The sequence below is a fragment of the Kwoniella dendrophila genome, chromosome 2 (genome assembly GCF_036810415.1).
Source record: "Kwoniella dendrophila CBS 6074 chromosome 2, complete sequence".
In the NCBI taxonomy this organism is placed as follows: Eukaryota; Fungi; Basidiomycota; class Tremellomycetes; order Tremellales; family Cryptococcaceae; genus Kwoniella; species Kwoniella dendrophila.
The window spans coordinates 170,588-194,640 of NC_089477.1; the positions used below are offsets into that span (position 1 = coordinate 170,588).

A 24,053-nucleotide genomic window follows, 5' to 3' on the forward strand; every position below is an offset into this window, starting at 1 on the left:
TCAAGTATAAATTGACTGAAGAAGAAAATTGTTTAATCTATTTGGAAGATACAATATATCCTCACATTAATCCCAGATTTACGTGTTTCGATTATTGATCTGACAATAATGTTGAAAAAAACACGGAAAAATTTCTAGATGCAAAGAAGAATAAGAAGAATTCTGGTGGTTTTGGTAAAAATCTAAATGTTGATCGAGGCGGAATGAAAATTGTACATGGTTATTTAGGTAAAAAGAAAGATATTTATCCTTTCTTTCAAGGTACATTGCGAGTATTAAGTATATCACCCGTTAACCAAGCTGTATTTACGAGAACAAGAGCCGCGAGTAACTTGTTGATGATTGAAGCAGATGCCATTATGGCGAATTATACAAGCGCCATACAATATATTACAGGATCGTATAGGGAAGATTCGCCTAAAGAGATCAAAATTGAATATTGTCTGGATGAAAGTCATCAACTGATTGAGATACTTGAAGAAAAGATGAAAGAAGCGATAGGTAGCATCAAAAACTGGAGAGGCGAAACCGTCACAAAACCTAATAAATATTTTGAGAATTGGAAAAAATACATCAAGGTCGAAGAACTGCAAGATTCAAATATGTGTGTTGCTTGTGGCGAACATTAGACCCCTTACCGTTAAGTATATACGCTGTATAATCCACTTTCTCGTTGTGGTCCAGGTTTCTGGTTTATATAAATCGTTTAAGAATATTGAATCTGTTCTACGTATCACACGCTGAATTGAATCAAAAAAAGTTATGCATTCATTATAAGATCTATCAATCGTTCAGTCGTGTTTCTTCCCTTTAATATTATTAGCTTCTTCATGTGACGATGTCAACGGGTTGATGAACATCAATCTAATCACATCGTCTACTTCTTCATGCTTTGTTTAGTTCCAGCTTCTTCATAGCCTACGGTATTGAATAATCTTTCCTAATTGTGACCGTTTAAATGAGGAACACCATTTAATCCGGGAGTTTCAGGTTCTTGCTTGATATGTTTATCATCTGAACCTGAATTATCTGAAATTCTTCTTTCTAAAGGTTGTTTACCTGAGTTTACTTTTCTTCTTCTTAAAGCTTCAGATTCTTTAGTTGCCCAAGTGAATTGACCATTTTCTCTTGTTGGATAAACTAAAGCGAATCTACCTTCTTGCCATCTAAGGTAAACTAATGTAACCATGATTAAAATCCAGTAAAATACGTATCCTAAGATTGTTCCTATTGTAGCTGTGTTATCTGTGAAAGGAAGATTAACGTCAGCAAGAAATTTTTCTATATTCCGAATTGAACAGTCACGAGATCGATAATGAAGGAGATAAAATTGGATATGACGAGATGATACTTACTCCATCCGAAAATAGCATTAAAAATTTGCCAACCACCATTTGTAGTAGGAGAACCAGATTCAGGATTTCCATATTCTAAATGCCAAACATTACCTTTAACTTGGAAACTACCTGGTCCATCACCAGTTTCAGCAACATCACCACCAACACCTTGAGCAAATTTATAATATTGGAAATATCCAATTCCTTTTGAAAATAATCCTGCACCAATTAAGAATAAGAAAGAAGTTGAAACGACTAAGAACCAATGTAAAGTTGCTGTTGATCCAGTTTTGTAAATTGCGTAACCTATAAGGATAATAGTCAGTACTTGATTTGAGTGCCTTGATCGATAAGCTGATTTGCAGATAGAAGGAAATGCACTTACCGACAGCTAAACCTGCAATGATACCAACGATAACGGCAATAGGAATTGAAACAGCTTCGACATTGAGGGAAACCTATAGTATTTACATCGTATAAAAAGTCATTCTCATCATTAATTAGATCACTTGGTGATAATTAAATGGGATCACAAAAAGAACTTACACCACCAACGAAAACAACAGCTTCAAGACCTTCTCGTAAAACAGTGATGAAAGGTAAAAGGAATAAAGCCCATTTACCTGATCTAGCTTCTTTTTTATCTAATTTATCTTGTTTTGTGTCGGCATTTTGAACTTTAGCTTGTGAAGCATCGAAAGCAGAAGATAATTTTAATCTCCATTTAATTCTTGATCTATCCATTTTTAAAAATGCTATACCCATCATATAAATGATTACTGCTGCAATAATTGAAAATACACCTTCCCAGATTTGTTCTGTTTTTGCCCATAAATCGTCGAGTTTAGTGTAGAACTGTATATCAGACGATATTTCATCTCCATTGGTCAATACATACTATATATATATATAATAATGTAGGAATTGGGTGTAATGATGAACTTGAGTGAAAAAAGTTTACTTACCACAGCAATGAAAGCAGCACCGATAGCTAAAGCTAATAAGAAACCAGCTGTTGTACCTGCCCAAATCTGAATTCTCATTCTTCTAATTAATTTTCTTCTTCTTTCAGAATTATCAGCAGGAGAGATTTGTGAGTCGTCATTGTGATTAACGTTGATTGAACTATTACTTGATTCACCTAATTTTCCAGTTAACATTAACTGTTCAACAAAAGAAAGTAAAACTGATACGATAATTGCAGCTTCAATTGTCTCACCTGTAAAACAATCCAGATGAATCAATCAGCACAGTCATCTTTTATATAGTCGAACATGATGACGAGAGAAACTTTTTAAAAGACAACTTACGAAAGACAATGAAGAAAATCGGTACATTGAAATACTGATGACCCATTTTGTCTAGTCTGGTCTAGTCTAATTTGACTTATGAAGTCAACTTTGTTTCAAATCAGATTGATACGGAAAGAGAAAAGATTAAATGTAAGTTTCAAAGATACAAGTAAATGGCTCTTTTCATTATTTGGTAAAGAAAAGAAAGAAAATATACAATGGCGTTTTTATCAGATAAAATAAATGCCTCAATTTTTTGACTTTTTTACTATAATTCCTATCTGACATCGCAGAACTCGTTAATTCTTCTCTTTTATCTTTATTGCGTACATTACTAACTAAAGAAGTTTTTTCTCTTTTTTTTTTTCTATTCTCATTCCTTTACCCGAATCTTTCCTATGAAATATTCAATCAATTTTCGCATTATCGGGGCCGACTACGGATCAAGATCACGCTAGTAATATACTGCAAACGAAACCAAGTGAAGCTTGTAAAGCAATATGAATGAAGGAGATCTAAGTAAGATGGCGTAAAAAAGGGATCAATCCTAGAATTATAGAGAGAACGTGCCTGTTAGTGGTTTTAATCTTAGGACCTTTTTAGTGGGAAAAATAGAACAACCTCGTTTATTTCGTTAAAAATTAAATTCGCTTGGACGTTAAACTGATCAATCTATTTTTAACTGGTTAGTGAGAGTCAAGTTTCCTTCGAGGAAGAAAGTAAGAGGATTAAATCCCATCCATAAGGAGGGAGAAGAAGCGATTACATACAGAATTACTTGAGAATGACGGAGACGGAGAATTGAAAATTATTATCAGATAGTCGGCCGATTATAGTATCCCTTTTATTGCGCTTGTATTACAAGAACATCACCTGGATCTGACAGAACGATGGCCTAAAGACAAGAAGGAGATGCCGTTGATGTGAGATGGGTCGTGTGAGGAAGATGGGTATATTACAATATGTAATTCGGATCCAAATTTCAGAAACATGTTCGTGTTCATCCCTGAAATGACTTGAGGATCGTACAATTTTTAGCCCATTGTTCTAATCAGATAAAGGTCTAGTGTATTTTATCAATTGCGGGATCTCTCTGTGGATTGTACTGTACGTACGACCCTGGCCGATAACATGGAATGGGATGACACATGATGAGAATTCCATACTTCTCAGAAGCAAAAAAAGCATTTTTAGGAAGCGAACAGTACTACACTTGTACAATGAATAATCTTGTCGTACGTACCTGTCAAAGGAAAAGAATGGGCAGAAAAAAGTGAGATCTTCACGGAAATCTATTTTTAAGCGGGTTCATTTTTTCAGATCCCCTTCCCTTTTATTTTCTCACTAGTTACAGTAGCTAAATTTGTACCTGAATTACATTCGTTACCCTCGCTACCCTCGTTAACTCACTATCAGATAACAATTCCCTGAGGGCTAAAAGGCTAAGAGTAGTCAGAAATAGAAAACGGCGTCTCTTGGTTAAGATATTGTTACCCTGAAATCTAATTTGAAGGGGAGAAGAAAGAAAATTTCCACTGTGGAAAAGGGAAAAAAAAACGATATCTGATTAGACAAAGAGGACCTTTACGCCTCCTTTGATTTATTCTTCAGCCATAAATGACATAAACGAGAATCACTGAGTTTATACCTTCGGCCGGTAACTGTACACATTCAAACCTTCAGAATTTCATTAGCTCCATCTCGTGGACGATGATACCTAAAAGACAAAAAAGGAACCGACCGATAACGGAGAATCTCGGTTTTCCAATCTACAGTATTATCTAAATTTTTCTTCTTTTTCTTCTGAACAGCCATCAGAAGAAAGTGTAAGAGACATATCGTTAAGATAACTTTCGATAAGTCAAGAACTACCGGTCGAAAAAGTAAGGCATTTTTTTATCTGATTAATATTCTTTTTGCATTTTCTCGTTATAAGATATAATTCTTCAATCAACCCAAACAACTGATTTAAAGCAAAATCTCTTTCTTCTAGTTGAGCTCAGTCAGAAGGAGAAGTCATCAAGTAGGACTTGGCAAGACTCAACCAAGGACAGGACATCAAGAGTATAACACAATCAAAAGTATGACAAGATTAAGCAACTTGTCATCAACAGTCACGCTAGCCGCAGGACTGGCTAGTGCTGCAACAATCGAACATTGGTGGAATATCACTTACACACAAGCTAATCCAGATGGAGTGAGTTGATTTTATATATGTAATAATTAATATATCTCCAAGAAGATAGCTGACTGAAATATCCGTCGTATAGTTACAAGATAGACGAGTGATAGGTATCAATGGCTCATGGCCGTAAGTATTTCTTTCTTGCTTTTTACCTGTTTCACCGAGTTCACTCAGAATTGTACTGATCAAAAGACTTGATCGCGATAGACCACCTATGCTAGAAGCAACACAAGGTGATATATTGATAATACATGCTACAAATGGATTAGGTGATGATAAAGTTGGTACATCCTTACATACACATGGAATGTTCTTCAATGGATCAAATTGGGCAGATGGTGCAGTCGGTACAACACAATGTCCTATACCAAACGGTCAAACCTTAGACTATTTAATTGATACAACAAGACAAACTGGTACTTATTGGATTCATGGTCATCATGAAGGTCAAAATACCGATGGTTTGAGAGCTCGTAAGTAGGATTTTCCTCTTGAGAAATATTGTCATCATCATCACATTTTTTTCATCAAGTGAAAAAGATTAGAGACGGACACTGATTATTTTCATGGTAACCATTGTAGCTTTCGTTATTCATCCTCAAAATTTTACTGGTAGATCCGATAACGTTACATGGGATGAAGAATATACACTTGTAATTGGTGATTGGTATCATGATGAATATCCAGATCTTATCGAAAATGAATTTATGACTTGGAAAAATCCAACTGGTGCTGAACCTGTACCAAGTGAGTTCTAATCTCTAAATATAGGACTGGCTGGAACTTGTGTACACGAATATATATCAGACTAACTAGTCACGCTACAATCGCAGAGTCTGCTGTATGTTACGTTGCTAAAGATGGAAAGTACATTCATTCAAATGAAGATCTTATGAAAGGTGTTGGTGTTAGTGATAATGCTGAAATCAATTTCCAAGCTGGTAAAACATATAAAATTCGTGTGGTAAATACTGGTACATTAGGAAGTAAGTCATAAATTTTCATTGGTTATCGCTGCAATTTGATACTAATGAATCGGGCAAAATTAGTGTTCTGGTTAAGAATGGATCAACATCAAATGAAAATTATTGAAATGGATGGTATTGAACATGAACCATATCCAATTGACGTTTTAACTGTATCTGTTGCTCAAAGATATTCAATTATTGTTGAAGCTTTAAATACAACTGGAACAAATTACGCTTTAATGGTAATGCAAGATACTGATATGTAAGTTTTTTTTTCAATTACTTCACTTATTGTAATATTGATAAATGCTAATAATAATGAGGATGTCGATGATAGGTATGATGCTGTACCAGATGATTTACAATTAAATAATACGATTCAAATTGTTTATGATTCAGCTGCATCAAAAGCTGTACCTGTGGAAACTGCTATTGATGATATCAAAGTTTTCAATGATACTGAACTTGTACCTGTTCTCAAAAATGAATTACTCCATCAAGATGTAGAATTCACTTTGAATGCTTATTTCGATGTAAGTTATGTTGTGCACTTTCCAATTCAAGAATATCAATTTGACTGACAGATCACTTCTTTCATCTACAGACTTACGATGACGGAACCAATCGAGCTTCATGTAAGTGATACTACTATATACGGGAAAATGCTCTTTTCCAAATTGGAGATACTGATATATATTTTAATATAGTCAACAACGTTACGTACCAGATGCCAATGGTTCCATCAATGTTGACAGCCGCTACAATGGGTGAAGATGCATACAACGTAAATGTATATGGTGCTCAAACAAACGCATTTGTGACTAAACATATGCAAGTTGTTCAATTAACTGTATTCAATTGGGATGCAGGATTCCATCCATTCCATTTCCATGGGTAAGTTGATGTCCATTTAATTGATTATTAGATGCTCAACGTAAAGATACAAAAATACTGAATTCTTGATATTTACTGTACATTCTAGTCACGAATTCCAAGTTGTACATAAATCCTTCGATGTAACTTCAGATGATCCAATTGTGAATCCAGCTATTAATGAAAATCAATCTAATCCAGCAAGAAGAGATACAATTGTTATTCCACCAACTGGAAGTGTCACTTTAAGATGGAGAGCTGATAATCCAGGTGCATGGATGTTCCATTGTCATGTGAGTATTGTAAAACTTTTCACATAATTCATCCACCATAATTGTCAAGTTGCGATACAAATTGGGGAGATTAACGAGTAATTGTAAATTGACTGATAACCCTCCCTTTTTTTTTGTTAACTTACTGTATGTAGATCGATTGGCATTTATCTTCAGGATTAGCAGCTATATTCTTAGAAGCTGTAGATGCATTCCAAGCTACAAATCAAACTACAAATGCAACACCACAACAAATTTTAGATCAATGTAAACATTGGAATACACCTACAGAAGGTAATATAGTTGGTAAATTTTCAACAACAGATTTCAAGGGGCAACCTTATGGACCTTTCCCACTTAAGATGGTTAGTTTTTTTTTTCAATATATCTCTTTATTATAACAGATATTTTAAGAAACTTCATCATATACTCAAATGATCTTGTACATGTGCTGATGATATCAATTTGACTTATCAACAACAAAAAATAGGGATGGACTAAAAAAGCTATTGGTGCTTTAGCTGGATGTATCATTACAGTTTTAATTGGTTTTGCAACTATAGTTTGGTACGCTTCAGGTGAATTAGATGAACAAGAATTAGAAGATGAAGTTAAATTTAAATTGGAAGCTAAACAAAATAAAGTACCTTTATGGAAAAAGGTTTTACCAAATAAGAACTAGAGTGGATGGATGGATGACATAATAAGTATGATAATTGATATATAGATTAAATTAAAAAAAAAAAAACCATAATTAATAACAACTTATGAGATGCAATGCAATGCGATGCTATCTTTTTGATTATCCTTTCCGCTTGCAATGTTCAATCAGAATCAATCAATGCAATAATGTATATAACATAACAGGGAAATCTTTTCAGTATGAACAAATATACGAATGAACCAAACACCAAGAATAAATCCGATATTTTTTTTTGACTGCTGCAACTTCATTTACTACTTCTATCTTCTACCAATCTAACGATCTACCAACTCTACCAGCTCAAGACTCAACTAAGGTAGAATTGATCTATTGTTTGATCTCTTTACCAATTTTGTGCATTTCCTCCAAGACATCTAAAATAGTACTTGCACTCCAAGCTTGAGTATTACATGAATCGTAACAGTATGAACCATCTGAGGGGTGAGAAAACATTCATCAGTTAGCATTTTTTTTCCAATTCCACATGTTTGGGACTGCGATAGATACGCGATGACAAGAAGGAAACGAATTATTTTCCGCGGGTTTAACGAGCCGAAAGGAGAAAGATCTCTTGGCAAAAATGAAATCTCGCAGTCGGCCGATAAGATGAACTTCATATCTTCAAATTTGAAACTCACTACTATTGGTTAATTCAGGTAAACCTCTCCATGGATCTTTTGTTATATGCTCAGCATGTTTTTGAAGTATGTTTGAAATGTAATGCATTGTTCGGGTAGGATCCTGCGGAAACACCTCGTCAGTTTCCTACTGAATACGGCCGATACAAAAGAATAACTCACTTTTTTACCTTCACCTGCGATTCGGTCGAATTTCAAGTAAGCCATAAGGAACCAACCTGTTGGGAAACCCCATTCAGGTCCTTGATGGTACTAGAAATCATAATAAGGAATTAGTCCTCCCGCTACATTCGAACTAGTTTCACAAGAAAAGGATCCGAAGAATAGCATGTATGTGTGGACTCACGTTCCATCCTTTAGCTATAGCTTGATCATGACCATCATTCGAATTATCATAATCACCTCGATATTGACTATCTGATGGATCAAGAGTTTTGAAACCTAATGGTCCTCTTAAATTTGCATCTGCAATCTGTAAAGCTCCAATAGCTTTTTCAGGTGTGAATAATTCTGGTGCGACAATCATTGGTAATGTATAATTGCATCGAAGCTGTTATTTATGATTGTTAGTAATGAAACCATGTCAAAGAAAAACTCCAGACTTACTTGGTAATCACTCCATTCTCTGTCTTTTGGTGTACCATACACATCTTTGTAAATACCTCTTCGGTTTACCATACCAGGGTTGATATCGTAGTTTACATCTTCAGCTGGATCAGAGGGGACATAGTAACATTTCTCGAAAGATTTTTGAATGAGATCTGCCCATTCCTTATAAGTTACTAACTTAGTCTCGCCTTTGACTGTGAAGTTATAGTGCAAGTCAGTAAGAACAATCATATAATTGTTACATCCAGAATGTCAAGCTAAGAGAGGAACCTACTTGTAGCTTTGACACCCTTAGCAGGCCATTTGCCTTGTTTAGCTAAACCATCGACCCAAGTCAAAGTACTCTTGAGTAAACCGGTAATCTCGACAGGTGCACCATCTCTGGGAGTAGCGGGCAGACCTTTGTTACCAGCTTTATCAGAGGAACCCATCTTGTCCATCCAGGTACTATCGAAGCAATATGCGTGTCAGCATGTATGATGCCGTGTCGCAATTAGGAGGACGATAAGAAGCGGACCATGGTACTCACCCGCAATTGTATCGGTTACCACCAAAGATAATTCCGGTTTCCCAATCAACATAGATCTTTTGATTAAAACCTTCATCTCTCATGTCCATATCAAGGTTGTCTCCAGCCTATTAATTAAATTCGTAAAGTCAGCTAAGATCAAACAAGTCATGATTAAAAGGGATTGACTTACGTTGTATTCTCTGAATTCTATACCTTCAGCATGCCTCTGTAAGATTTCTTGTACCAATTCAGCGACTGAACTTTCAGATTCATATGCTCTAGGATGATCCCATTCAACCCAAGTATCATCTAATGGGAATCTTCTCTTGACTTTATCGTTTAATAGTGCTTGACCATTAGGACACATTTTAGTGTAATCTTGAATGTTTTGACAGAACCACCCTATGAGTTATTGGCATTGATATATCAGCATTTATCTGATTATGGTCTGGTACCGTTGTAGGGTATCACTTACATGGACCATCTCGACAGTTGTATCTAGGATTTCTAGTAGAATCAAGCAAGTTTGGAATTAAACCATGTTTGAGTGTACTACCGAAAGATAGAATATGATCTCTTGCCGCAGGGAAATTACCTGTAGTTAAGAATAAACCTCTAAGGGAGATGAACTATTCAAGACGAAGCTAAAGGTTAGCAATTGCTATCAATCTTATTGAAGCCAGCCCTTAGACAGGAAGAAGAAACGAGGAAAGAAAGAATAGGGGTACTTACAACATCTCTACCCCAACATCTAGCCCAACCAGCAGCGAAATGTGGTAAACCAGCAGCCAAAGATGGGACAGGTTTTGATGGATTTATAGAAGCAGATTTGACTAAACCATACATTTGAACTGAACATAAAGCTAAATCGTGTGTGAAAGAATGACCTGATGAAATAAATTCTGAACATTGTTCAACAACAGCTCTTCTAGATGCTTTATATGCTTCATATATCACCAAAGCGAAATATTTTGGTCTCATAAATGCTGGACAAGTTTCTTTAATTAAATTGAATCTTTCTGATAACCATTTATGTGGTTTTGATAATCTTGGTAAATCACCTGTTTGTCTAATCAATCAATAAAATATCAGTAAATCATCTTCGCAAATTTGTATCTAAATTTTTTAGAGTAGAAGGGATAGATAGGCTTACTTCTCTAATCGATTCAATACATAATCCATTGCCCATGTACCTTCTCTCAAATGAGCACATAATGGATGGCCTAAATCATTCTTTTCCATAATTTCTCTTAATGGGTGCATCCAACCTTCCAAACCACAGTAAACGAGAGTACCATAATTTGGAATGGTATAAACACCATCACCACCAGTTGCATCACGTTCTTCACCATCTGCTCTATGGAGAATAGTGTTAAGGTCAACAAGATCGAGATCGGAGAATGCTTCGTAAGCGCCTGATTGAATCTTCGCATCGAGATCGGGAGAGATTTCCTATAACAAAATCAAGTTAGAAAGCTGTTAAAGAGAAGTTTAACCACGTTTGATACAACTTACATCCATTGAAGTGGAAAAGACCATGATACTTCCAGGCTCAAATCGATCAGGAATATTGATTTCACTGTATTGACCATCGTTATCTTGGCTTTTGGTAATTTGTGGTTCTGGAATTTCTTCAAGTTTAGATGGGATACCTTTATGGGTCTTAGCGTCAGATTTCCATTGAGAGAAATCAGTGGAAACACCAGCACCGAACAAATAAGAGATATTGGTTCTAGATAGTTTGATTGGTTTGATCCATCCTCTTCCTTGGAATCCTTTGAAAGCACAATGAGCAATAAGCATATAACCTTTATGGGTTATAGGGTGTACTCTGTGAATCATGATATATTGACCTTCTTCATGAACGTGACCTTCAGTGAAACCTTGCTCCATCATTTGAGTGTGTAGGTGATTTAATACACGTTTAACTTTACCAATACCATTTTCTTTCTTTGGATCAGATACTTCATATAATCTATTATCTGTGACTAAATCTAATAATTTTGGATATAAGTCATCGAAACCTTTATTTGAACCTAAAGCAGCTCTTGAGAACGTAACTAGAGCACCAGTTGATAATGCATCTTCTGCAGTTCGTTTATCAAATGGTGATTGATTATCATGTGTTAAATCGTAGAATACAGCATGTGGAACTGAACCTTGTAGTGGTGTTACTACACATGGTCTATTGGCACCTTTACCAAATGGTGGAGACAACTCATCATTTGAAGATAAACATGCGGCATCCATTGATCCTACAAAAGAACAATATCTATCAGCTTCTGGGAAGTGCGAACGCTATATTACTAGCTGACTTACCGACTGGTTTACCGAGACCAAATCTCCAAAGTCTATCAAGTAAAAATCATAAATTATCAGCATGTGCAAGACAGACAGTCGAAAGGACCGATTGTCAATTAGAAAATCAAAATCACTCACAGATCAGCAAAGTTTTTGACGTCATGACCATTATAAGCTTCTCTAACTAAACTATTAATACCTAATTCTCTAACGAACTTCAGATCCATTTCTGATGAACCAGTAAATAATTCAGCCATAATGTATAAATTTGGATTAATTCTTCTACCAGCATCAATAACAGCTACACCTAAATGTAATGGTGTTGAATGACAGTTATCTAATCTGAAACCATCGAAAGTCGAAGCTAATAATTCGGTATATTTGATCATGTGATCCCATAACCATGGATTGTCTTCTTTTGAATTACCATATCTCAATTTAACACAATCATCCCATACAATAACTTGTCTCCTTATATATGCTTTTGATGGATATTCAGCAAAATTCTTCAATGGATCAGCTCCCCACATCCATCCATTGTTGGCTAATGCTAATGAAGCTTTGGAATGTTTAGATGTGGTTTTATTTGCTGGAAGTCTGGTGAAGTATTTCTCAACAAGAGGTCGTCTATACAATGCGATTAGAATGTTAACGCTATATCTTCATCTGTGAAGTTTTGAATTCAATTTCGGGAATTGATTACTCACTCTTCATTGATAGCACCTAATTTGGGTCCACCATCTTCTAATCTTGTAAATCTTAATCTTCCAACGATACCGTCAATAGCGGCATTGACATCATCATTACATTCAGAATAAAGATCTACGTTGAGAACATCCAAAATTTCTCCCCATTTTTGTGCTTGGTTTTCAGGTGATTCATTAGGATAAGCAGCCTGAACGAAACCAGCTGCAATAGCAGGTTGAACAGTTGAACAATATCTTGACGAATAAGCTTTATAATTATCAATCATACCGACTTCATTCTTAATGACTTCAGCTAATTGTGAAACTGATTGGTTACCAGATAAGTTTGATCCTCGCCATGATTTAGGTTGAGGCTTTCCTTGTAATAATGAAGAACCAACTTCAGAGACTGATGATCGCACATCAAATACATAGTATTCCCATAATTTAGCATCATCAATAGCTTTTCTCATAGCTGGGATTAATTGTTGCAGATCTTGCTCTGAGTTTAGGGTGGAAGGTAAACCTAAAGATGAAAGATTGGATGACAAGGAGAGAATAGCATCTTCAAGCTCCACAGCTGGAGCGAGATGGGGGGTGTTTTGAGGTGAGTAACCTGTTGTAAGAATATCAATTAGCTTATCTGTTCCAAGAGCGCAAACTCGGAGACATAGGAATTGGAGAGTAGTAGGGGGCTTGGCTTACCTGCTTCAGGATGTTGTTCTAACCAAGGACTATCATAAGCCATATGATTAAGTACGACATCAGTCACACTACCTAAACCGTATTTTTCTTTTGCATGTTTAACGACTTTATCAATTTCAGCAAAACCACCATCTTTAACTTTATTGTCAACTAAAATAGCTTGATCATACGATAATTGATCTTTAATTGAATATGGACTACCTGAAAAACCTCTTTGTTGTAATGGAGCCCAATGTAACATATTATAACCTCTTCTTGAAGCTTCTTCAAAATGTTTTTCCCATTCATTTGATTTACCCATCCATTTTGCTAAAACAGATAAAATTATTAATCCATCTAAAGTAACATTACTTGATTTAGGTAAAATAGCTCCTGCACTTTCATCATTCAATGGAGATTGATTATTATTTTTACTATTATTGCTAGAAGGGAAAAATAATGTTCTTTCAGGTAAAGTAATTATTGGATCAACGTTGAAATAACCTTTTCTACCTGTAATTCTAGGTGAAGAAGGTGTAGCTCCATCGTATTCAATGTAATAGCAGAATGCACCTGGTGCGGAAATTGGCAAGTCGATTGTAATGGGTCTAGAGCATAGCAGGTCAGCTCAGCTCACCCGCTTGAGGATAGAGAGTGTCAAAACCGATTTGTTTATGATGATCTCTTACTTGACAATGCAAAAGGATTTAAGATGAGACCGTTGATGGTAGAAACACTAACAACTTACTTGGACAAATCTGTAGGTAATCTTCTCTCTTTCCAATCACCTCTTTGGAAGACACCTCCATCCATAGGGAAATCAGATTTAAGTACACCATTTCTGGTAACGTTTGTACCTGGTCTGATAGAGAATCGAAGAACGTATGGTCGTACAGGGGGTGGTAGACGGATGTACTAATATCATTAAAAGTAAACTATCAGTATACCTGAGTCATAGTAGGTTATGGAGTCGTATTTTTCTTTTTCTGAAATGGCAGCCCAGAGATGAGACTCTCTTGAATAATCGTTCTTCCGTAGTCGATTCATACCAATGATCAAAACAGTTAAACTCACATCTTTACCTTCTCCTGGTCCACCATCATTCTCCAAAGCTAATTCCCATACTTGAACGGGTTTACCATCACTTTCACCACTAAAGAAAGCTATAGCTTCATCTTGAGGTGTTTTAGGTGTTTTGTTACCATCAACTGGTGATTGATGAGCATCACCACCATTAAGAGAAGGTAATTTGATATTGGTAGGTTTAAGAGATACCATTGTGTTTGTGTCGAGATTTATAGGTAAAGAATGTGTATTATAGTATGCAGTAGATGAAAGGAGATTTGTGCTAGACAGAGACTAGAGGGATATAGAGAAGATCAAAGGAAGCTAGTTGACTGATATAAAGTCAAGTATTAATGAGAAATAAATGAAAGTAGATGAATAATGGCTACAAGGAAAGATATAGATGGAGAGATAGCTTTTTGGGTATTGCTGGATTGAATGCAGTGATATGAAGATGATATAAGGTATCAACAGATTGAAGCTCTTGTTGAGATGGTTTATCTGAATTGATTGAGAAGCGTAATACTAATGCATCAATAGCATACTACTACAGTAGATGAAATTCTGTATTGCTTGTTGCTTGTTGCTTGTTGAAAAAAGACACGAACGGTCATTTTAACAATTCAATAATTGTATTTCAGGGTTACCTCTATACGAGGATGACGTGGTGGCGCGTCAACGAATAACTATGAATGTACCTAGACCCGGTCTAATTGGTTTACAGAATAGTCTAAATGCGGTTAAACATTATTATTGATAGTTGATGGTTTGATGGGACAACAACGTGGTCTATATGATCGGTTGGTGCTCCGTCATCAATACTGTACTAGACTACAGTCAACCGGGGCGATGAGAGGAGGTCCACGCAATTATGATAAAGCAAAATTTTGATCGTCAAGCCCAACTAGGTCAATTGCCGATTAGTCATTTGCCGAGTATCCGTTGGACTGGAATCCCGATAAAAAGATAATCTTAATCATGACGAGGCTTGAATGGGAAGTTAATTTACCTGACTGATTTCCATTTATTGGTACACAATGCAAAATATTAATAGAGAAAAAACGCCAAGAAAGCAACTGTGAACAACTCAGTTATCCCGAAACACAAGTCCGATCGATCGTTGCTTCCAACTGAAGGTAACTTAGCTAGTCTGTAGAAGGGGTTTAGTCTGGACACCTTTATATCTTGACTGACTAAATCAATAGTCAGCCTTAATTTTGTATCTTGCAAATCAACAATATACAATAAAATCAACGATAAACATGCCAACTTTACCTTCGTTCCTTCGACCTCGACCACGTTCACCACCACCTCCATCCCCGATAACTACATACTACCTAACTACTCCATATTCCTCAAATCAACAGGCATTACGATCAATCCCTTCATCTAGTCATCCAAGTGAGATACCATCAGGTTCACTCATATTTTCTTTCACGCATCCTCAATTATCAATATCAAAAGGAACATCGTTTTTCTTAGATTGTATACCTGATCCAATCGGATTTTTATATCATTCTTCATTTTTTATATCGAAACATTTGTCTCCAAATAATGAACAAGGTAAAATAGAATGGAGACATCAATTAATACAATTAGAATTAGAAAATAAAGATGGTTTGGCAGCTACAAGTGGAGGTAAAATTGTAATTAGTTTAAAATGGATTGAAAATATCATGAATCAAGTTAAAAGAAATGAAAAGTCTAAACAAAGTGCTATAAAAGAATTCAAAGGTGTTTGTGAGTATTCCCTTCCTGCACAAATATTTCTATTATCCTAGATATAACGAATCATCCAGAGTACTCTTGACTAACTCATTTTGATATTAATCAATGGATTGGTAATAGTACTTCATGAACTGGTTCATACGATCCAACATGATGGATTCGGTTCAACACCAGGATGGTTAATTGAATCAATAGCAGATTACGTTCGTTTATTAGGTAAATTAGGACCTGATCATTGGCGTAAAAGTGGTTCAGGTAAAATCGAAAAAGGTTATGAAGATGGATATGATATTGGAGCAAGATTTTTGGTTTGGCTAACTACTAATGATCCTGAAATATTAGATGATACATCCAGAATAAGTTATGATGGTGGAGAATTGATACCTGTTGAATATGCTATACAACCTTCACAAACACCTACATCAACTGCGACGTCAAACGATGCAAAACCGACTCAATATCCTGATCCAAATTGGAATCAAGGATATATTGAAAATCATTCACTAAATAAATCAAAACCTAAACATAGACCTGGTCCGTACCCGGATTTGATCAAATTGATAGATTCAAGATTGAAGTTTGAAAGATGGGATGATAGTTGGTGGCAGGAAATGACAGGTTTAAATTTAGATGATTTATGGTCTAGCTATATGGCATATTATGGAAGGTTTTGATGAACTGATTTTGTGTAGAAGAGAACTCATTCTTTCAGATATTGTAGAAATTTAGACGTCAATCCATATTAGTTGTATTATTATTTTTGCTAAGAACTGTATGTATATGTATGACTTCTGTAGGACGAACACTTTGCTAATATAATACGATACTGTGATTAAAAAGATGAATGCCTTGAAGACTTTTTGAGAGAGAGATAAAGGCGACCTTTTGCTTTGCCCATTCATATTCGTAGGAGATCAATATGATCGATAAAGACTAAACTTTTTGGTAATTATCAACGTGTACCAATCCAACGGGTAATTGTAAGCTCTCATCGAGACAAGTCGAAATAAAGTTATTGAATTTCACTCTTCATCTTTTCAGTTATTACAATTAACTTGACTAGGCGGTAATCTCCGTTTCACTTGACATGATACTCGTAGCTTTGACCTCCATTAACAAGCACATACCTCTTCAACAAACAAGTAGATATAAATGTCCGAACTCATTTTATCTTTACTTTTATACTTTGCTTTTTCCATCTTCCTCTCCCTTCAGATAGCCGACTAGCAATGACTTTAGTAGCTGGTACCTTGCAACTTGACGGTGCTTTACCTCTGCCACTTGAGGCTCGACACCATATTTTCAATTATCTAAAATCAGATTGTTCACCATCGGAATTAGCTCAACTATGCTTGTGTTCCAAATCAGTCTATCGAGATGTGATCCCTTACCTATACTGCGACCTAATCATCAACGAAGACAATGTCGAGAAAGTCATTTATGGGTTAAAACTAAGGCCTAAATTTCAACACAATCCGTTGTTAAAATCTGAACTTGCGGATAGACTCAATAAACTAATGATTCTAAAACAAATTAGTGAACTAATGGAAACATTCGATATAATGACATTGACATCCGAACAACGTAAATTGAGATCATTAGGGTACGTTGAAGGGTTAAATACTCAAGATGTATTCAGTGCTTATTACATAAGTCGTATACTCGTCACATACCAAGACCTATCGAATCTTATTAGTGATATCGATTTTGTAGAAGGAGAAGAAGAAGAAGATATACCTCAAGAGGACGTTTTCAATTCACTTCGTAATATATGTCTTAGTCCCACATGCGTCTTCGAATTTGCCAAATTTAGAAGTGATGAACGATGCGGCTCGGATTGGTATACACCAAAATATCATTGGCACAAAGAATCAATCTCAAATAAATTTATTAGTGATTGTTTTAGTAGGGGATTGGATTGTAATAAAATCATTTTATATTCACCTTTTTCTCCTTTAAATGATCTTCCGGAAATTAAAAGATATTTACGACATCCTTTATCGTTCCCATGTTCACATGACACAGCAACGATTTATGATTATGAAGAGGATGAATTTGAAGATGGTAGTGAAGAGGAATCTAGATTAGCTATTATCGACTTTTTAGAATGTAGTTTGGAAGATATTACAGAATCATACTTTTGGATGGAGTGGTCTTCAGAAGCTATCATCGTTCGTGATATTATTGGATCAGAAGCTTTACCACCAATAAATCCCTCTGCAGGAGCAAATAGTCCTCCTGTAGAATTTTATCAGATCAATTACTTAACATATGAAGAACTGAATAATATTCCAGAGTTAACACAACGCCTGAACTATCGATTGAAAAATTTATATGAAAGTAGGAAATCCAGATTGGAAAGTGTTCTCATTGCATATATCGATCAAGAGAAATTCGGCATATCGGATGCGAAACGTAACAATGAAGAATACGAATCTTTCACTACAATCTTCCACTTTAATAACTTCAAGCCAAAAGGTAATTCATCTGAACACATACGTATATCCGATATTTTGTACAATATCGATGAAGAGATACTCTCAAAACTAGAAAAGAAAGTACATTTCAATTGAAAAATTGATGATGACTTGGTTCAAACAAATCTAAAGATATGAATTCCAAATTGGGTTATATGGTTGAAACGAGATTGAATCGGGGCTCTTTACTGTTTATCAGGCATCATCATATGAAAGGTTGAATCCCAATTCTATCTTCTGATACCAGTTTCATTGTACAACCGGCGTAAAATTCCTTCCTTTGGTCAAGCTGACTCGATCCATTTTGGGTAAAAGGATGTCATTCTGCTACTTCCTTTTATTATACTCCTCCCTCGTCAACAATATTAGACGTTTCGGGATATCTGAAATCATAACTTTCATAAATAAGATACAGGAGAATCATTAATTGTAGGTGGGCATATAAAATATAAAGAGAGTACCTGAAGATTAAAAATTCTCGTCCTCTTTATTCTGTGTTTTCTAACAGCAATAAAACTAAAAAACAAAAGAAATTTATTCAAAAAAAATAGTAAAAATAAACCTTATCTCTTAGGTCAAACTCATATAATATCGAAGACATCCAACTGTTTTTCACTCGTTTAAAAATACTCAACCCAAATAAAAATAACGATCCTCGATTATAACAAAAAGCATTAATACTCTCACACGAACTTATAGCCTTACTCCACTATAAGCAAGTAATAAATCCATCAAAATTCAAATATGGTTCAACGATCCCCATACCTTGCTTTATCCGCCACACTTTTTCAATTAGCTTTACTATCTCATACAGTTAAAGGTAATGTGATTCCTTCCGGATTCAGTTTATCAGATGAAAACGGCTCGTCCCCTCAATCAACAGCATCACCATCCTATTCATCGTCATCCTACTCGTCACCCTCTCCAAGTGTTTCTCCCTATTGTAATTGTGCTCCTACACCTTCGATTTCTTATGTAACGGTAACAAGCGTAGTCACAGCAAATAACGCAAATCCTTCTGGAGATGGATCGCACTATGATAATGAAAATTCTGGTAATAAAAATTCAACATCATGTACTGATACTACTTCAGCAGCTCAATCAACAATTACCAGTAGTCCAATAATTCCTACCAACACTAAGACCTATTCGTCTGCTATTCCCTCATCTTCAAGTGCTGGAACATCTAAAAATACTGGTCCTTTGAAATGGTACAATCTATATATATCACAATATATGCGTGTAAATTGGAATGATCCTGCTCCTGATTATTTAGGACCCGCATCAGGTCCTATAGTATGGTCAATTGGCTTTGATGATAATTATAAACAACAGGAATTTGACGCTACGCTATATGAATCTGTAGCTACTGCTTCAGGGGCTAAAAGTACCGTCACTGGTACAGCTACAGAAACTTTACATGTAAGTGAATCTGCCTATACCCCTTTCTTGGTTTCTTCGCCGATCTACAGTCTATGTCCAGCGTTAAACATGTCGATCTGTGAATTTTTGAGCTAATGTCGTATTCGTATGCTGTTATTACACATTTCAGTGTACCGCCAAACCCATATACTCAGCAACTGAAGAAAGAACCGTTACGATGACTTGGGATGTACCTGTTGCTACTTCTACAAATGGTGCTGCCGCTTTGATTTGTACCCCTAAATCTACTTCTACTGCTTAAAAATAGGACTTGTAAATATTGGAACAGTTGTACGAGAGAGAGAGAGAGAGATGTATTCCCAATCCCGATTTTTCCTCGGATACATTTGATGTGCTACAGATATTGCGTAACATTCAGAAAATTGTGGAGAATGTGATCCGACGCTTGAAGAGTAAAGCGCAGATACTGTATATGATTGCACTCTTTTTAATACAGTATGATATAGTCATTCGTGGCTGTCAAAATCACATTAATTAGTATCTCATACTCACTATTCATGATATCGTTGTAGCTGAAACAATCTTAAATTGTTTTTCGAGTTTCAGAATACTCGAGTTTTAAAGTACTGTAAAAAAATTGTTTTAGATATTTTTCATCCATTCATTCTTTATATCTGTGAATCTAAGTATCCCTATTTCCTTTCAAGTCAGGAGAAGGATGGAGTAGAGGTATTAATTGTGTGTCTCCTTTATTTCCATTTGATGTATGATATGTGAGGAGTGTTTGGAAATTCCTTTCAATGTCATATATTATTTCACATGACAAGTCAAGAGGGCCGTGATCTCGGGGTGTACGATTGGGAAAATCATTTTCATTCTCGACTACAGTATATAAGTCCCGTGTTGAGCTCGCATAAATCGTTGCACTATATACTGTACTCATATTGTAGATTTGTATAAAGATCATCGAAGATTTGTAGTAATCAAGTCCAAGTAGTCGTGCTATTCGTGCTATATAATTGAGAAATCTTTCCCTAGACTGAACAAGCTTATTCTTGTACTCTAACAGCTTACAGTAAGTTAGATAATTCAGTATATTTATACTTCTTGACTAACTAGAGTGTATACATATCAATTCAATTTCATTTACAAGTAGCAAAGTCAAAGAGAATTATCACTTTCTCGAACTTAGCCGCCGAATAATTAGAATTTACTGGTCAACTACCTGAGTCGCTTCTTCAAAAATGATCCAGAATATCCCTATCTACACCCTCTTAATCATATTGAATAATTTGGCATTACACACTATCACGGTCAACGCTAATATCCTTCCTTCAGGATGGAAAGGTACAGAAGATGGTGACACTACAAGTCAATCAACTACGGAACTGACCACCAGTTTCCCAACTGGTAATTCTTCACAGTTTATAGCTACTTCATCGTCGTTATATGAGCCTGAGCCGTCTTCAAATGCGAGTACAGTACTTGTAGGAGAATCAACACCAAAAAAACCTGAACCATGGTATCATCTTTATTTTTCTCAATTTGTATGGACACAATCAAATAAAATACAAAATGGATACGAGTATTCAGGATTCGGACCTGGTTTTTGGGCATTTTCATTCAATGAAACTTATACAGAAGAAACTTTTGATTTAATAGCTTATGAACCTACTGCTAAATCTCAAGGTGGAGAAAAGACTGCAGTTGGTAAAGCTACTGCATCTATGCATGTAAGTATATTATTCGACATCTTTATTCTTCTTTCGGTTTCCTTTCCAAATCTCAGAATGACTCACAGATTAGTATCAGATTAATGATTGATGAGTGAAACTTTGTAAAATTTTTTCTTTCGCTAATTACAACTTTTCCGTTTACCTTAATTATCATATTACCCGTATTCTTACTCGTAGTGCACAGCCAAAGCAACGAAATCAGCAAGTTCAATAGAAACGGTTGATATAATATGGTATGATCTACCCACATCTACTCAAGTTGGTGAAGCTACTTTAACTTGTTCACATATTGGATCAACTCCTACTCCGCCACCCGCTGAGAGTTCGATTAGTGAAAGTAATATTGTAAGTTTTAGTTGTACCTTTTCTCTCTCTTTCTGCTCTGCCCACTTTTTGTTTGTTTCTTTGTTTTGATATTATCGCAACACTGGGATATTTCATTTTAACCTATTTGTTTTCTTTTTGTTTCTATATTTGTGGAACGTCAATCAGGTTCAAAAGATGACTGCAACTATTATCAAATGAACGAATCGTAAGAATATTCAGCCGGATAATACCAAGTTTAAGATATTACTTAATTTCCAGTAAACGTTGGGGTATTGTAACATAACGGGAAGGAAACATAGGACTGATTACCCTTATAGATGAACAATTTTTACACCGACTGATGATCAAACATTTATATGTATACGGACAATGTATCTATTGTAATTGTTTGTCGAAGTCCCAGATCTCGAACAGAAAAGCATAAATTTCAGTGTAAAAGCGGCTCGAACGATTTATGCAAGCAATTTAATACCGATAACAGTATAGAGTTCATCATTAGAAAGGAGAACAGTCAGTAGTGATTCAATTTGTGAAATATCTGCAGAGAAGCAAGATAGATCGATTGAGAAAGAAACGATAAATGATGTTAGAAATGAAAATTGCATTTTTTCTATTGACATGTTTTAACAATAAATAAAAATGCAAGATTCCCCGAATGTTGATTGACCCTCTAATCCAGATATAAACAAATAAACCACTCTGACTAATAAAACCATGATATTATTAGATACGAGTAGATTACTTCTTTTTACCAACAACGGTTTTACCGACTCGTCGACCGCTAAAAAAAAAGTGAATTGAATAAATATTATCAGTACACCATAAAAGAAATCAGATAGATAAATATGTATGTTTGATGTGGTTTGGGAGATATAAGATTGATATTGGATAGAATAGATGATAATTAGGTTACGGCAACTCACGTAGTTTTGGTGTGTTGACCTCTAACTCTAAGACCCCAATGGTGTCTAAGACCTCTGTGTGATCTGATTTTCTTCAATCGTTCAAGATCTTCTCTTAATCTTTGATCAATAACGTTTGAAAGAACGTGAGAGTTTTTACCATCGTTGATATCTTTTTGTCTGTTTAAGAACCAGTTTGGAATTTTGAATTGAGCTGGGTTTTGCATGATGGTAACGATTCTTTCAAGTTCATCAGAGTTCAATTCACCGGCTCTATATAAAAAGGAAAAAAGTTAAAATGATGGAATTAGTTACTGTCTCTATCTCTATAATTCATTCTTGATTTGTTTACTTGAGAATGATAAAGAAAAAACTCCCAAAAACTAACCGTTTGTTAAGATCAACATCGGCTTTTTTACAGACCAAGTTGGCGTATCTTCTACCAACACCCTTGATTTCGGTAAGAGCGTACATGATTTTACCTTGACCAGCTACGTTGGTGTTCAAGAGACGAAGAATGTGCTATAATTATGAAGAGACATCGTTAGCGCAGACCCTCGGTATATGGGATTGTCTTTCCAATCCTTCCTCAAGCATTTTTCACTTTGGGTATGACCCCGCCTGCTAATGCCTAACTAGCCATTGATAACGTCTGATCTCCCTATTCCATATACGCCATATCCAGCAAAGCCATTCCGATCCTACTATAATCCTTTCTACAATCCCTCGATCCTTGGTTGGTACTGAACTGATCCAGATATATCCTGAACATCCGACATCCTTCTTTCATCTAATATTATATCCTATTTCCACAAAGCTGAACGCATAACAAGATGAATGATACCCACTTGGAATTGTTGATGGGCTTCAAGGGGAGCGAATGACATCTTGACGAATCTTTCTTTTTGAGGTTAAGTAAAGATTAAAGGGTAAGCGATCTATAATAATGATGATTGAATTAGCTTAGCTTCTAAAATTCTTCTAGCTAATCGATCCTTTTTGATTGAACAGTGATGATCGTTGATGTTGATATGCTGCTGCCAATGGTGATGATGATTGTTGTTGATGACTTACCCGCTTTTTTTGGATGTCTATAGGACTTGAAGGTTAAAAGAAGAAGAATTTCTTTCGTCTTAACGTTAAACAATCGATTAATGGTGATGAATAGCGTTTGGATGGTAAGGATGGCAAAGTGTGACAGAGTGGACAGTAGACAGTGAGGAACACAAAGACCCAACCAGAGTCAGCTGCTACCATACACCATACAAATCACTTTTACACCATACAAAGGTTAAAAGCGGTATAGTCCACTTGATCGTTTCACGCCACATTAGTAACGGAGTTTCGCGGAGTTTCTTAATTTTACATCCTACAAC

General features: G+C 35.6%; 9 protein-coding genes across 9 annotated transcripts; 6 read left to right on the forward strand and 3 right to left on the reverse strand.

The window, feature by feature from the left end:
• Positions 1-203: 203 nt before the first annotated feature.
• Positions 204-629, forward strand: L201_001491 (uncharacterized protein; the record flags this gene model as incomplete). The annotated part of the gene is made up of 1 exon (XM_066217280.1): positions 204-629. One exon carries the CDS (start codon positions 204-206, stop codon positions 627-629), a length of 426 nt encoding a protein of 141 aa, XP_066073377.1.
• Positions 630-940: 311 nt separating this feature from the next.
• L201_001492 (uncharacterized protein) lies at positions 941-2,693 on the reverse strand (the record flags this gene model as incomplete). Its single annotated transcript, XM_066217281.1, has 6 exons — positions 941-1,245; positions 1,356-1,643; positions 1,723-1,795; positions 1,884-2,192; positions 2,303-2,556; positions 2,648-2,693. The coding sequence occupies 6 exons, from the start codon at positions 2,691-2,693 to the stop codon at positions 941-943; spliced, it is 1,275 nt and encodes a 424-aa protein (XP_066073378.1).
• A 2,019-nt stretch (positions 2,694-4,712) lies between these two features.
• L201_001493 (uncharacterized protein) lies at positions 4,713-7,609 on the forward strand (the record flags this gene model as incomplete). Its single annotated transcript, XM_066217282.1, has 12 exons — positions 4,713-4,826; positions 4,900-4,940; positions 5,022-5,287; positions 5,397-5,561; positions 5,648-5,800; positions 5,864-6,044; positions 6,120-6,315; positions 6,387-6,417; positions 6,490-6,676; positions 6,765-6,948; positions 7,083-7,292; positions 7,418-7,609. The coding sequence occupies 12 exons, from the start codon at positions 4,713-4,715 to the stop codon at positions 7,607-7,609; spliced, it is 1,920 nt and encodes a 639-aa protein (XP_066073379.1).
• Positions 7,610-7,957: 348 nt separating this feature from the next.
• L201_001494 (glycogen debranching enzyme) lies at positions 7,958-14,337 on the reverse strand (the record flags this gene model as incomplete). The annotated part of the gene is made up of 18 exons (XM_066217283.1): positions 7,958-8,064; positions 8,269-8,371; positions 8,431-8,520; positions 8,615-8,818; positions 8,875-9,071; positions 9,152-9,324; positions 9,407-9,513; positions 9,579-9,790; positions 9,864-10,017; positions 10,121-10,457; positions 10,542-10,840; positions 10,904-11,643; positions 11,708-11,739; positions 11,828-12,316; positions 12,397-12,991; positions 13,081-13,667; positions 13,808-13,974; positions 14,134-14,337. 18 exons carry the CDS (start codon positions 14,335-14,337, stop codon positions 7,958-7,960), a joined length of 4,797 nt encoding a protein of 1,598 aa, XP_066073380.1.
• A 1,049-nt stretch (positions 14,338-15,386) lies between these two features.
• On the forward strand, positions 15,387-16,526 carry L201_001495 (uncharacterized protein; the record flags this gene model as incomplete). Its single annotated transcript, XM_066217284.1, has 2 exons — positions 15,387-15,864; positions 15,973-16,526. The coding sequence occupies 2 exons, from the start codon at positions 15,387-15,389 to the stop codon at positions 16,524-16,526; spliced, it is 1,032 nt and encodes a 343-aa protein (XP_066073381.1).
• Positions 16,527-17,081: 555 nt separating this feature from the next.
• Positions 17,082-18,425, forward strand: L201_001496 (uncharacterized protein; the record flags this gene model as incomplete). The annotated part of the gene is made up of 1 exon (XM_066217285.1): positions 17,082-18,425. The coding sequence occupies one exon, from the start codon at positions 17,082-17,084 to the stop codon at positions 18,423-18,425; it is 1,344 nt and encodes a 447-aa protein (XP_066073382.1).
• A 648-nt stretch (positions 18,426-19,073) lies between these two features.
• On the forward strand, positions 19,074-20,013 carry L201_001497 (uncharacterized protein; the record flags this gene model as incomplete). The annotated part of the gene is made up of 2 exons (XM_066217286.1): positions 19,074-19,751; positions 19,882-20,013. 2 exons carry the CDS (start codon positions 19,074-19,076, stop codon positions 20,011-20,013), a joined length of 810 nt encoding a protein of 269 aa, XP_066073383.1.
• A 943-nt stretch (positions 20,014-20,956) lies between these two features.
• L201_001498 (uncharacterized protein) lies at positions 20,957-21,973 on the forward strand (the record flags this gene model as incomplete). The annotated part of the gene is made up of 3 exons (XM_066217287.1): positions 20,957-21,445; positions 21,626-21,793; positions 21,941-21,973. The coding sequence occupies 3 exons, from the start codon at positions 20,957-20,959 to the stop codon at positions 21,971-21,973; spliced, it is 690 nt and encodes a 229-aa protein (XP_066073384.1).
• Positions 21,974-22,513: 540 nt separating this feature from the next.
• L201_001499 (40S ribosomal protein S18) lies at positions 22,514-23,564 on the reverse strand (the record flags this gene model as incomplete). The annotated part of the gene is made up of 4 exons (XM_066217288.1): positions 22,514-22,556; positions 22,699-22,950; positions 23,066-23,199; positions 23,526-23,564. The coding sequence occupies 4 exons, from the start codon at positions 23,562-23,564 to the stop codon at positions 22,514-22,516; spliced, it is 468 nt and encodes a 155-aa protein (XP_066073385.1).
• Between the last annotated feature and the right edge of the window lie 489 nt (positions 23,565-24,053).